General features: G+C 40.1%; 3 protein-coding genes across 8 annotated transcripts in view; all 3 read left to right on the top strand.

Moving 5' to 3' along the window:
- The window catches only part of PPFIBP1 (PPFIA binding protein 1), a 153,657-nt gene extending 149,853 nt beyond the window's left edge, over window positions 1–3,804 (top strand). For all 6 annotated transcript variants that reach the window (XM_054591304.1, XM_054591302.1, XM_054591303.1 and 3 more), the window contains 3 exons: window positions 890–1,069; window positions 1,753–1,818; window positions 1,960–3,804. In XM_054591304.1, coding sequence (XP_054447279.1) covers window positions 890–1,069; window positions 1,753–1,818; window positions 1,960–2,046 — 333 coding nt within the window. In that variant the 3' untranslated portion in view covers window positions 2,047–3,804. The remainder of the gene's footprint in view (window positions 1–889; window positions 1,070–1,752; window positions 1,819–1,959) is intronic.
- A 183-nt stretch (window positions 3,805–3,987) lies between these two features.
- On the top strand, window positions 3,988–5,245 carry REP15 (RAB15 effector protein). Its single transcript, XM_054591305.1, has one exon. It carries the CDS (start codon window positions 4,458–4,460, stop codon window positions 5,163–5,165), a length of 708 nt encoding a protein of 235 aa, XP_054447280.1. The 5' UTR covers window positions 3,988–4,457; the 3' UTR covers window positions 5,166–5,245.
- Window positions 5,246–10,179: 4,934 nt separating this feature from the next.
- MRPS35 (mitochondrial ribosomal protein S35) overlaps window positions 10,180–13,524 on the top strand; it is a 36,980-nt gene continuing 33,635 nt past the window's right edge. The window contains exon 1 of the mRNA XM_054591297.1: window positions 10,180–10,331. Within this exon, the coding sequence (XP_054447272.1) occupies window positions 10,220–10,331 (112 nt within the window). The 5' untranslated portion in view covers window positions 10,180–10,219. The remainder of the gene's footprint in view (window positions 10,332–13,524) is intronic.

Here is a 13,524-nt window from a genome sequence, read left to right as displayed (position 1 = left end):
CAGATTCAGCTTGTCTGGCATATGATTGACCAACCTTGCGTGTTAGGAAAAAGTAAACCAGCAAAGAATTGTTATTCCTAGTTTGCCTGGAGTCATATGCAGTTCACATTAATTTTTCTACTTTTAAATCATTCCTCTGTTCTGAGTGTTGTTATCTCAACCAGTTTAATGTGGATATAGGCTTTATAGGCTCCTTCACAATATCAAGTGTTGTTTTTTTTTTTTTAACCCCCTCTACTTTCTTGACACTTTCTCTTCAGCCTCCTTTCTCCCTTAAAAGACGTGCTGGATTTGAAACCTCTGAGAGATTCTGTTCTCTATGAATTCTCAGCATTGGCCTGATCACCATGTTAACAGTCTCAGTGACTAAGGTGGAGTTTCTCTTCTAAGTAACACTGGAAGTTTTCTCTCCACAAGAGCAGAGGCTCTTTGGGTGGTTAGCATCCTGCCATGGAAGCATAACAGGCATGCACGATAATCACAGCCTCACCCGAAAAGAAAATACAGTAAATAAGGGCCGTTTTCTTTTGCTGATCTTAGAATGGAAAGTCTTGCAAAATTGAATGTAGCCCTGAGAAATCTCATTGCATTAAGTCACATTTAGGCAAAACTATATTTGCTTATTTGCTTTTATCACTGTGACTTCCCAGCTACTTGGTGTGAATAAAGAGAACAAGCATAATTTTCTGAGATTCTTAACAGGGATCATTAATCACATTTGGATGCATCAATCATATGCCTTGGTTGCCTTTGTTTTTGTTATACAAATTTAATTATTCAATTGCTTTTTTTCTCTATGATGAAATGAAAAGTTAAATTATGTATGTTCTTAGTCCTTTGTTATTTGAATTTTATCAAATTCCTGGATGTTTTTGTTTTTGTTTTTAAGCCAAAGAAACTTACCTTCAGCAATTTTGGGAATCTGAGAAAGAAGAAACAGGAAGATGGGGAAGAATATGTTTGCCCAATGGAACTGGGACAGACATCAGGAAACATGTCTAAGAAAGGACTTAAACCTGGCTTGGACATGCGCCTGTATGATGAAGATGATTTGGACCGGTTAGAGCAGGTAAATACGACATTATTTACCTATTTTAAAGTTCTTCCAACATTGAGACACTAAATGGAAACTTTTTGTACTGTATTTACTAAGCAAGGAAGTTTTCTTCAAATTCTTAAAAATAAAAATGCTTAAAAATAATAAAATAATGGTGAAAACACTTACCGATTGCTTACTTTCCCAGGCACTATCCTAAGCACTTAGCATATACTAATGTTCATGGTCACCCTAACACATAGGGAGTATTTTGATCTTACTTTCAGAGATAAGGACACCGAGGCACAGAGAGGGAGGAAAGCTGGGACTCCAGCCTCCAGGCTGGCCCCACACCCTGTGCTACTTACCTGTGTTATCCTGTCTCTGGAGTAAGGAAATCTGAGTATACAGCAAGCTCATACTACTCAGCCTTTTCAGTATGAAGGCATGGGACCAAATATTGCCCTTTAATCAATAACCCTTCAGTGCCATTGTTAATATCAGAGCATTTAGTCTAGATGTGCCAGTAAAGTGTTTCTTTTACATTTTAATATCTAATTACAGTAGTGCTAGGAGATTATCATCAGAAGTGTTCTATTGCTCCTATCCCATTCAGTGCAGCTTGTATCATTTCTTCTTGGACTTTAGTTCATTTTGCCGTACTTTCCTTGAAATTGTGCTAACAAGTGTGTCACGTTACGATATGCTCTTTGCAGATGGAAGACTCAGAAGGGACAGTGAGGCAGATAGGTGCATTTTCTGAAGGCATCAACAACCTAACAGTAAGTTTGTGGAATGAATTTAAAATCTTATTCTAAAAATTTGGTTGAAAATAATCCCCAAGGGTCTGCATGGGTAGCGGAGGATGTGTCGTTCTGAGCTCGTGGCTTGCAGCGCGTGACTCCCGTCTCCTTGTTTTCTAGCACATGTTGAAGGAAGACGACATGTTTAAAGATTTCGCTGCCCGGTCCCCCAGTGCCAGCATTACGGATGAAGACTCAAACGTCTGACCGTAGCACCTGGATGAGCAGTAGGAGCCCTTGGTCTCCTTCCACTTTATCTCTCAAACGCATTATATCCAACAAACAGCAGATTGTATATTGTTTAGTGATCCAACTTCTACTCATGTGGAAGTGGGGATGGAAAGCAGGGGATATGTGCCTACGTTAAAGCTGCCGCGGAAAGTGAGACACTGGTGAATGAGAGTATAATTGTTTTTCCTCTATTTAATGTAAAAACCTGTGATATATTCTATTTAAAGTATTGCATTTAATATGAGTACTTTACCATAGTGTTTCCCAGTCACAGTCACAGTGTGGAGGATTTGGGAAAGCAGTAACCCAGAGGTGGCTGATTCTGTCACGTCGGTGTGGCAGCCGGTAGCCAGTGAAGCAGAACTTGGCAGGCTTTCCAAGTCCATATGGGGAATTTCTCTAAGCAGCCAGCGTGCCCACCGAACGCCAGCCACACCTCCACTTGCCTCTTAGTGTCCTATTTTTATATATTTTTCTAAGTGTATGTATATATTTAGTACATAGAACATAGAACTTTTATTTTGTGACATACATAAGGAAGATGGTAAAAAAAAAAAAGATCACACTGAAAAAAATACAATGTTCAAAATTTTGATATGCCAGCTGGTTCTTGGGCAGGTCGGGATGATCTTTCTCCGCAACCGAATTTTAATGATGTTGATCATTCAGACTAGATTAGTATATATGAAATAACCCTTTGATGACATATCACAAAATGGTTGGTTAGTTTTTTAAGAATTTCAGCCTTAACCTTGGATTCTTTTAACTCATAAGGAAGAACTCGAGGGACATTTAAAATCTAGTAACTTGAATGCATTCAGAAGCTCCCCCAAAATTTGTAGAAATCATTTCTGAAGAAACCAAACCAAAGCAAAAACCTTCACAGTATTAAGATTCTTATTTTTCTCTTTGCTAGATATAGCATTACATCAAAATAGCAACAGCCTGACTAATATTATTACTTCTCAGGCTATTAATGAATGGAATCTTTTTTAAAAGCTGAGTAATTTGAGCATTTTTTTTTTCTCAATCAGAGTTCAATAATTCTGAGGCTGGAAAATTAGCTTTACAATGGCTCTATTGTGGTGATAAAATGTAGTTCATGTTTTTCTGTAGCACAGGGCTCAAGTAAATATTCTTTATAAAGAAAATAGAAAGCTGCAGCAAAAACTGTTACTGTGTTTATTATTCTTTTGAGGAGTTTTAGAAATATTCTCTTTTTCATCCAGTACTACATCAATGCTCATGAGAGTCAAAAGTGGTAAAGACAGGCTTCCACAAATTGGCATGGGGCAGGCAAATCATCGTATGCTAGTGGCCTTGTCAGCTGCTGTATTTGAATGCTAGTGATACGATCATTCAAGTTATCAGCAAGTTACCAAGCTTTTCTTCAAGGAACCTATAATGCTACATTACTATTTATTCATAACTGAAATGATTTGATGCTAACAGTAATCTTTTGCTCCCTACCATTCATTATTAGGTAACTGTATTGGACTCTCAGTGTACTTGTGTTGTATTTTAATGTGGATTTATGTCACCATTTGAGAAACAATTTCTTATTCAAACCTGGTTTAAAATACCAGGAGACTGTTACAGATGCCAAATAGTCTTTATTCAGGACATTGTAACATAATTGACGATATGTGATGAGGTTAAAACTTTTTGATGATATATATTTTACTTACAAAATACTATACACTGCTGGTGTCACCATATGAAAAGAAATAAAGTCAGCTGAGAACTGCTTCATATTTTTATTGTCTGTTACTTTCCTTTGTTCAGAATAACCACTAAGCTTTAATTCTGATACAGATAACAATAAGCTCTTTATAATCTCACTCCGCATAACGCTTGCGAGTGGGGTGTATAGCGCGTGTCAACAGGAGGCATTCGCAGTGGGGCTGGGGGGCGAGGAATCGTGGCAGGGGGTCTTGGAAAAGCAGAGAGAAATGACTTGCAAATTTGAAGAAATTAGTTGTAGGAAGTGTATGGTTCTTTAAAGAATTAAATGCTATTTGTAATTTAACTAAAATTTGAAAAGATGAAACCTCTCTTGGAAAAGATAACCAAATATTAAAAGTAGAGTGAATATAACTAGAGAAGAACGGATGTTTTCTTGTGAAAGTTAATAGGTGTAACTTAACGAAGTGGCAGGAATCTGTATGAGCACAACACACCCAGTTGGCAAACAGGGAGACCTATTTGTTTAGCTGTATGTATATATGCTTAGTTACACCAAACTAAGTAAGCTGCAGAGTTAGAAAACTGAGACAACATTAACAGATGTGACTTCACTGCAAGACTTTTACTCCGAATAGGAAGTCGTCCTGAACGAGGTTCCCATGCTTGACGTTTGGAAGCAGTATTGATTGGGTGCAGAGGAAATGGGACAAAAACCATCGCAACCGTTGGCTCTGAACGATAGCAAAGAGGCTCTCAGAGTCTGTGAGGTGGTCAGTGGAGCTATAGCACACGCAGCTGAGAAGCTGAAGGAGTATCTTGGATTTGAAGACGCTCTGAGCAATCTGTGCCCAGCTCCAAGCACTCTGAATGAGATCTTCTTAATCCACTTTGTCACTTTCTGCCAAGAAAAGGGAGTTGATGGATGGCTCACCACCACCAAGATGACCAAGCACCAGGCCTTACTGTTTGGGGTGGACTGGATTTGGACCTTTTGGGGATCCGATAAGCAAATAAGGCTTCAGCTGGCGGTACAGACTCTGCGGATGTCTTCTCTTCCTCCTGTGGAATCGAAGCCTTGTGAACTCTCCAATCCAGAATCCAGGGCAGAGGAGTCTTCTGGGAAGAGCAGGTTTGATAAGCTGGAAGAATTCTGTAACTTGATAGGAGAGGATTGTCTGGGCCTGTTTATCATCTTCGGTGTGCCAGGAAAGCCGAAAGACATCAGAGGAGTTGTCCTGGACAGTGTCAAAAGTGAAATGGCGAGGGGCCATCTGCCAGGAAGGAAGGCTGTGGCACAATTTGTCCAGGAAACTGAAGACTGTGTCTCTATCAGGGAGCTGCTTGGAAACTGTCTGAGTAAGAAAGATGGGCCGAGAGAGGTGGGCAAGGTTTACATTAGCATCCTCTGAACTGGATTTGTGTGATGAGACTGGACCGTAAGATGAAAAGAAAATGACATTTTTACTCTAATACACAAGCTTATCCACTTGCATCATCCCAGCATGGGATTCCACCCTCCCGTCCCTCCCCGCAGTGAATGAAAATTGGGTCAAAATGTATTAGTGTCATAATTATGGAGTGAGGAAAACTTTTCCCATATTGTAGGGAAAACTGACAATTCTGTTTAATCTTTCATTTATTTACTCAATAACAAAAATGGGACAAGAAGATAATAAAGTCACCCTTAAAGTTTGATTTACAAAATAAATAAATACGTATCTTTGAAATAATGAGTCCAGCTCTTGAAAGTGTAAAATGTATGTTTACAGCTGTGGGTGGGAGAGGGGTAGGGTGAGGTGGTGTGTAAGACTATGGCACAGGTTTAATTACATGTACAATACTAGTTTCAATTCAGGACTACTAAGCAAAACCTCGCACTGCCTTGTGACCGCTGCCCTTGCTCTCACGTCACCCCGAACTGCTTTCTTTGCGTAGACAGGCCCCTGGTGGGGTTCACATTGGGATCGGCTTGAGTGTTGGCTTTGCCTGTGATTTAAACAGTAACCCGTAGAACAATCCCTTTTAGTAATACTTAACATTTGTTTAGCCTTTGCAGTAAGGATAGTGTATTCATATATAAAAACCATCTTTGTTCAAAATCCTGGGGTTAGAACAGTTGTATAGGGGACGAAAAATAATTCCCCCCCCTATTGTTCTAGAAGGTAGAAGCAAGCAGTGCTTAGTGGAAGTATAAATAGAAGACAGGTTCACTCACATGATTGCTAAATGTCTATTACATGTTAGGCCCTATCAATCCAGCAGGAAAAAAAGAACTACGTCCCTGTTTTGGGGGGAGTTTCTTTCTTAATGGTAGAATACAGAAAAGTATATGTAAATATATTTTAAATGCGTATTTAAGAAATATAATGTGTGCTGTAAAGAAAAATAAAGCATGCGTAAGGGGATGGAGAGTGAAGGAGGTGCTCTTTTTATATGGGTAGTTAGAGAAGGCCTCAATGAGAAGGGGATGATTAACCAGAAATCTGGATTGAATCAAGAGAGAGAGAGGGTACGTGCAGATATCTGGAAAAGTGTTCTAGGCAGAGGGAGCTGCAGATGCAAAGGGCCAGAAAAGCAGTGTATTTGTTCGAGGCGTAGCAGAGGAGGCTGGTACAGAAGGAGCAGGGTGAGCCGGGAGGAGAGTGGTGGCAGACAAGATTGGAGAAGTAGCAGCAAATAGATGCAGCAGGTCGTGCCTGCAAGGACCCTGGGTTTTATTCTGGGTATTACTGGGGAGACAAATGTCTTGATCTGGTTGACCCTTTAAAAACCTCATTTGACTGCTGGGTGGAGACTAGACTTTAGGGTGGAAAAAACAGAAGCAGAGCCCAGGGTGACAGGTAGGAAGCTATTAAGGGAAACCAGTTGAGAAAAGGGTGGCGTGGACGGACCACAGTGGCAGAGGAGGAGGGGTTAAAGATGTCGGATTTAGAAACAGTTGAAAGGAAAACATACGGCGTTTGCTGATGATTGGATGAGAGATATGAAATATATCACAATTAGAAGGTGGTATTTCCGAATTTCCTAAATATTAAGAATAGATGCAAAGGGAGAACAAAATTTGCCTTTCACATTCCTTTGTTCCAGGAAACCCAAAGTTCAAGGAAAGCATTTAAGCCCTCTGCCTTCCGTAAGTGAACACGAGTAGGCCCAGGAGACACCTCTTGAAGTTGTTAAACAATTACTCCTACTTTGTTCCTAGGGTATAATATCCAGTTAATGTTTCTGTGGTTTATAGTGACCCCTGTCTGCAGCAATGCTGTGTAGAGTGAGCTATCAAGAAGTTGTACTATAGTCGAGTATTCAAACTGGACTCAAATGTGGTTTGAGTCTCGATTTTCTTAAATCTAGTGGCTTAACTCTGATTTTTTTACCTGTAAATGGGACTGACTGCAACTAATTCAAAGAAGACAATGCTTGTGATATTTTCTATACTAAACTGTAAGCTTACAGAGATTTTGAAGTCTGGTACAAATTGTAAATATTCATGTTATATTTACATGACATGTAAACAGCTGGATAATAAAAACCAAAGACTCAATGTATTTTTTTTAATTAAAATAAAAATGTGAAGCTTTTGTTGATGTAAAAAATACTGTACTCTCATTTGAAAATCTGCATTCTGGTGTAAAAATTAAAGTATAGAAGCGTGGAAAGTGAAGTCTTCAGGAGTCTCACCGCCACCTCCACACCCACGCCCTCCAGGTAGCCGTTTTCCCTTCCAGAACCTGCACTGTATATTACAGATGTTTTAATACAAATGGAATCATCAGATCCATAAATGTCTTTTAACATTAAAAGCTTAACTATATATTGTGGACATTTTTCACACTAATAGATTTCTATCCACTTGGTTCTTTTTAAGGCTTACATTACTAGTTCTCAGTCCTGTGTGCATATTAGATTTACCTGGGGAACTTAAAAACAAAAACAATAAAACACTAATATTCTAAATACACCTATACCAACTGATCAGCATCTCAGAAGGAGGGGCCCTAAGTGAATATTTTAGTATCGCTTGAGATAATTCTATCAAACAGGTCTAAGATCCAAGTATCTAAGTAGTACTCTGTATTGTCTATATCGCAATATATTTAACCAGTACTCTTTCAATGGGTATTTAGGTTGCAAAGTCCATCCACATACTTGGATATTTGCATATTGTCTATTTACCATGTTTGTGAATTGACATACTTTGTTCACTTGCTATAATTAGTTTTGATTAAATAGCTCTGATGGAAAGTCATTGGATTAATGTAGGTTTTAAGTATAATAAAAACCCATTATAAAAAACGTTAATATTTAAAATTGTTCTACACAAGGACTAGCTACATAATTTGTGGTGCCCAGTGCAAAATGAAAATGTGGGGTCCTTGTTCAAAAATTATTAAAAATTTCAAGACAGGAGAGCATTCAGCCAAACAGGGCTCTTCTAAGTACAAGTTGCATGCCCATGAAACCAGTGTTGTTTCTACAATATATTGGGTTATTTTGTCATGAAGGCTGATGAAAAGATTTACATAATGAGTAAGTGAATGCACATTAAGATCTTTTCCAATTGAAGAACTATGTAATTCTTAGTAACTCCTTTGTACACAATGGCACATGATTTACACCCTTTACATTGCATAAACCAGGTATTATTTTTGCCTGTTAATAGCATTACAAATGGTTTTTTAACTTTTAATGTAGACTTAACTTTATTGTCCCTGAGGCCTAGGAAAACAAAAAGTAGTTCTCTAGCTCCACTAATTCTAATCATATCCATTGACTTTAATCTTAAGGAAAGAGTAAAACAAAAGACAGAAAGCATAGGTAGGTAGACTGAGGACCTAAGTCTCTTAACATCTCGCTCAAAAATTGAGAATTCTCTGAAAATAAGCTAATTCTATAATGATTCATACTTGTTTTTCTCCTATATATATACTCCAGAGAGAAAAGGTGGCTGCTGTATTGACTCTGAGCTTGATTCCAATGCCGCAATTTATATTATGCTTTCTGAAATATAACTCAATCACAACGGTCCTGAGGAAGATACTATTGTCCTATTTTCCTTGAAATTGAAGTTCCAGGATGTTAGGTGGACTTAGCCAAAATCATACAAAAGCAGAGCCTGGATTCAAACTACATAGTCATCTGACTGAAAGGCCATGCTTTTAATCTTAAAAATAGAGCAGAAGGGGAAACGTAAAGATAGAGGCAGAGGTTGGAGTGGTGTGTCTACAATCCAAGGATTGCCATGTATTGCCAATAACATCAGAAGCTAAGAGAGAGGCATAAACAGATTCTCCCTCTCAACTTCCATAAGGAACCACCACCAACCTATCCAATACCTGGATTTTGCAGTTCTAGCCTCCGGAATTATGAGAGAATACGTTTCTGTTAAGTTGCCCAGTTTGTGGTACTTTGTTACAGCAGCTCTAGAAAACTAACACACCGTATGTCTGCTTTGGAACAATAATGGGATAGTAAGAGGCCAGAAAAGATGAGAATGGTGCTTGTTACAAACATTTGTCTCTATCATGCCACTTTTTCCCCCTCACATAATTATTGATGCCCATGGCGCACTGAGTGCTCACGGGAAGGATACTCTTGAGACAAGCCGCACACTTCTGCTCTGCTGGTTGTATACTTGCCAAAGGTCACTTGCGTTTGTTCCCAGTCCTTGTTATTATAGTTTTGTACTTTGATTAAATGTTATACTTACTGGTTGGAAAAACGTAGATGATAATTTTATTAAGGGTTGGATGCTAATTCAAACCCATGGTAAAAAAAAAAAATTAGAGAACTTACTAAAGAATGACCGTTATTTTCTAAGTCCTGATGAGAACTTTTAGTCATTCTAACCTATCTACAAACGAGCTAACCAAATCATTGAAAACAAGTTACATCCTATGAGCACAGGATGCTCACTGTATGCCAATATCATACCCAAATGTTTGTTTATATTAACTTGATTAGATTCACACAGCCTAGAAATGGCGAAACCAAGTTTTACATTCAGGTATCCTTTGAACTACTATCGGATATTGCCTCTCCCCTTAGAGTGTGTCAGTTGCACTAGCTGAATACTTTTCTTAAGCCAAGAAGGTGTAGAAAAACCGCAATCGCAGCGGAGCAGGGCGCTAGGGTAGACCCGGCGCCGGGTGAGGTACCGATCAGACCACACCTTTCTTCTGTGAGTCACATTTCTCCCACCCCTTAAGACCATTATTTGCAATTGTCTTTGGACTGACTACTTTTTTTAATCGTCTTGTGTCCTTTTCTTTACTTTTTTTCCACTTTTCGGGGCGCACTTCTGAGTGCGGACCTGATTTCCCAGACCCACGAGTATCCTCTTTCTACGTCGCAGCGGGTCCGGCAAAGCGGGCGCGCATGCGCGGTAGCGGCTTCAGGCCCACCCCCTCCACCTTCTTTGACGCGGAATCGCGCTTGTCCCCAGCGGCTTGCCGTCTTCGCCGCCATGGCGGCCGCCTCGCTCCCCGCATGGCTGTCCCTGCAGCCGGGGGCCAGGACCCTGCGTGCCTTCTCCACCGCCCTGTCCCCGACCACTCTCGCCGGGAAACCAAGCTCACGTGAGTATCTGTCGCGTACCCTCCGGGCTTTGGGAAATGTGAGAGGGCGGAATGTCGGATCCACGATGGCCACCGAGGTGGCGGAGCCAGGGCTGCCCGAAGGGAGAGGCCGGTACGTCCTCTGCCAGCCTGTCGTTCCTGGCCCGCCTAGTAGAAAAGCCGTGTATGTGGGTCTATTCTCTACGCGCGTGTCGCCCCATTCCTAGCCGCGGATTCCTGCTTCTGGGTCCCCTGGGCGCTACGAACTTGCCCGCCCCCTCTCCGGGGACCTGCGCTCTTGGGTGCTGCGTCCCACAGTCGCTGGCACAGGGTCTCTGTCTAGTTCCCGGTACTCGGTACTGTCTTGGGTAGTGTTGGACTACGGATTTTTCTGAACGCTAAGGAAAACACACAGCTGTCCCAGAGCAAACTACAGCTCTGAATTCCAGGCCCAGTTATGCCACCCAATGGGATGACCTTCATTCAAACAGACACTGAATGACCTTCATTCAGATAATACGGACGCATGGTTATCGTTCTTACGCTGGAGGAACTTAGTGAAAAAGACATTTGTTAAACAGACTGTATGCAGTGTGAAGTGTTGTGACAGACGCCGGAATAGGGTAACATGGGAGCATGGGGGAAGAGCCTGCAAGAGTCAAGAAAGTCTCGGTCCAGGAGGAGGCATGTCCAGTTACACCCGTTGCTATCTGTGCTTCCTTCTATGGGATTTTTAATCTTAATCCTACTAACAGCCCAATCGAGGCCACCATCTCTCATTTCTTTACTGGTCCTCATTTCTGCTTTTGCTCCCCTACATTGAATTCTCACAATGGCCAGAGTGAAGGGATCAAAAAGCAAATCTTACCTTGCCATGCCCTTGTTCAAAATCTACAAGTAGTTTCTGATTGCTTTTAGATAAACGATAAATTCCTTAATGCTTTGTAGTGTCTCTTCATAGTCTTAACACATGTCTTTTCAATTTTTCATTCACTCTTTCATTCTACAAATGTTTTAACTCCTACTACATGCTACACAGTGTGCTAGATACCAGGACAGAGCAAAGGCCCCTCACCTCATGAAGTTTACATACTTTGGGGGAAGTCAGACTATAAACAGATAAACTAGCAGTACAATGTAAGGTGGTGATTAGTGCTGTGAAGAAGAATAAAGCAGGATGTTGAGAATGATGGATTGGAGGAGTAGTGGCAATAGGATAGCATAGGACAGGATAAACAGTCTGTCTGGAAAGACCTCCTTGGGGACGTGACTTTTGAACAGAGCCCAAAACTATACTGAGATGAGGGGAAGAGGAGGCAGGAAGAGCACTGTTGGCATAGGGAATTACAAGTGCAAAGGCCCAGAAGTGAGAATAAGCTTATGGATGTGATCTAGGAACAGAAAGAAGGCCAGCATGGCTGGAGCTAAAGTAATCAAAGAGAACAGTACTATAAGGAATAGTAGTATAAGTACTCTAAATAGTGGCCTGATCTTGTTAGGGCTTATGGGCACTTGGCTTGGATTTTATTTTAAGTTTGGGATCACACTGGAAGATTTGAACAGGGAGGTGATGTAATGTGATTTAGGACACTTAAAGGATCACTAGGTGCTCTGTGAAGAACTAACTTTAGGAGATAAGAGTGGAAGTCAGGAGATGAGTTTGGAAGCTGTTGTAGTACAAAGGAGATGATGGTGATTTGGACTGAAGTAATATTGGAGAAGGTGGTATGGTTGAATTTGGGACATACACAATCTGGCACAAGTAATGCCCTCTTTTTTTTAATTACAAAATCATAAGCATGTAATTCTGTAACATAACAATATCACACTCAAGCATACCATATGACATTTTAAGTAAAATGGTCAAATTAAAACTATAAATTATTACACCCATATTACCCTACTGACCATACTCAAACAGGTGTTACTTCTGCTGGACCCTGTATTTTGAAGGTAGGGCTAATGGGACTTACTGATGGATTTGATATGGGACTTGAGGAAAAGTCTCAAGGAAGCATGTTAGAATTTTGTCCTGAGTAATTGGATGAATGGCAGTATCATTCACAGGGATTGGGAAGACTGGAAGAAGATCAGGAACTCTGCCAATGATGTGTTGTAGTTAGGATGCCTATTAAATATCTCCAGTCTCTTTGCTCAGTGCGCTTTGTATTCTACCCTGAAGTTTCAGCCATTTTGAATTTGTTTGTTTTGATTTTCCACTTTCTCTTTTTCTAGAATACTTTTTCTCCCTTGCTGGTTCTCAGGGCTACGTCCTGTTCATCCTTAATGTTTTAGCTTCAACTTCAGAGAGATTTTCTCCAACTACTTGACTAGGTTTGGTCCCCTGCTATATATTTCCATTAATATTTATCATTGTTTATTGAAATTACTTGTTAAATAGTTAGTTGCCTTACCTGACAGAGTCTCCTTCCTGTGGGAGTAAGGATTGTGTTTCTCTTGTTCTTTGCAGCCTTCCTAATTTCTGGTATACAATATCACTCCAAAACTTTTGAAGGGATAAATGAAATACTACTGAGGGGTGACTAAGAATTTATCAGAAGAAGAAATGAGGTGGGGAGTGAGACGAGGACCGAAGTCAGGCCGGTGGCTGGGGGAAGCGTATTTTAGGCAAAGAGAACCTAAAGTTCAGAAAGACGGAAGGGTCTGGTACTGGCAGTTCAGTGTAATTGTGGGCCTTGTGAAGGGAGATGATGCTAGAGATGTGAAGAATATGATGTCTTTAGACAGCTGAAGAGTCTGAAGTCTTGTATGCTATGTTACTGTCACAATTCTTGGTCCTTAGTTTTCTTGGCTATAAATGACCTATGAATAAGGATAATGATCGTACTTACAGTTCTTGTGAAGAATAAGATTAAATGAGATAATGAGAAGCATTTAGCACAGTGTCTAGCATGTGAAAGTGCTCATTAAGTAGAATTATTATTATTTTAAAATAGTGACAGCTATTTAGAGAGGCATAAGATAAAATTTTAAAAGGTAGATACTGTATGTAGGTAATCTGCCCTCTTTTACAGTTAAATGATTTATTAGGAATGGCTATGATGTTTGTCATTGTTGTTATTGTAGCATTGGCAGTTCTAATATACAAAAGAGAAGGAAAAACTTTAGAGTTTTCTCTTTTTTGGTGGAAAGAAAAGAATATTTCCAAATATGAGCAAGTATACTTAAAATTAGAACATTTCAAACTATCAAG

Source organism: Pteronotus mesoamericanus, unplaced genomic scaffold, assembly GCF_021234165.1.
Source record: "Pteronotus mesoamericanus isolate MK-2021 breed Mesoamerican mustached bat unplaced genomic scaffold, CSHL_Meso_final scaffold_21, whole genome shotgun sequence".
Lineage (NCBI taxonomy): Eukaryota > Metazoa > Chordata > Mammalia > Chiroptera > Mormoopidae > Pteronotus > Pteronotus mesoamericanus.
The sequence above is the reverse complement of the archived record's forward strand: the minus strand, read 5'-3'. Positions and strand labels throughout refer to the sequence as shown.

What these genes read in the sequence shown, in the direction of transcription:
- REP15 (XM_054591305.1), top strand. Translation starts at nt 4,458, where the DNA reads ATGGGACAAAAACCATCGCAACCGTTGGCTCTGAACGATAGCAAAGAG.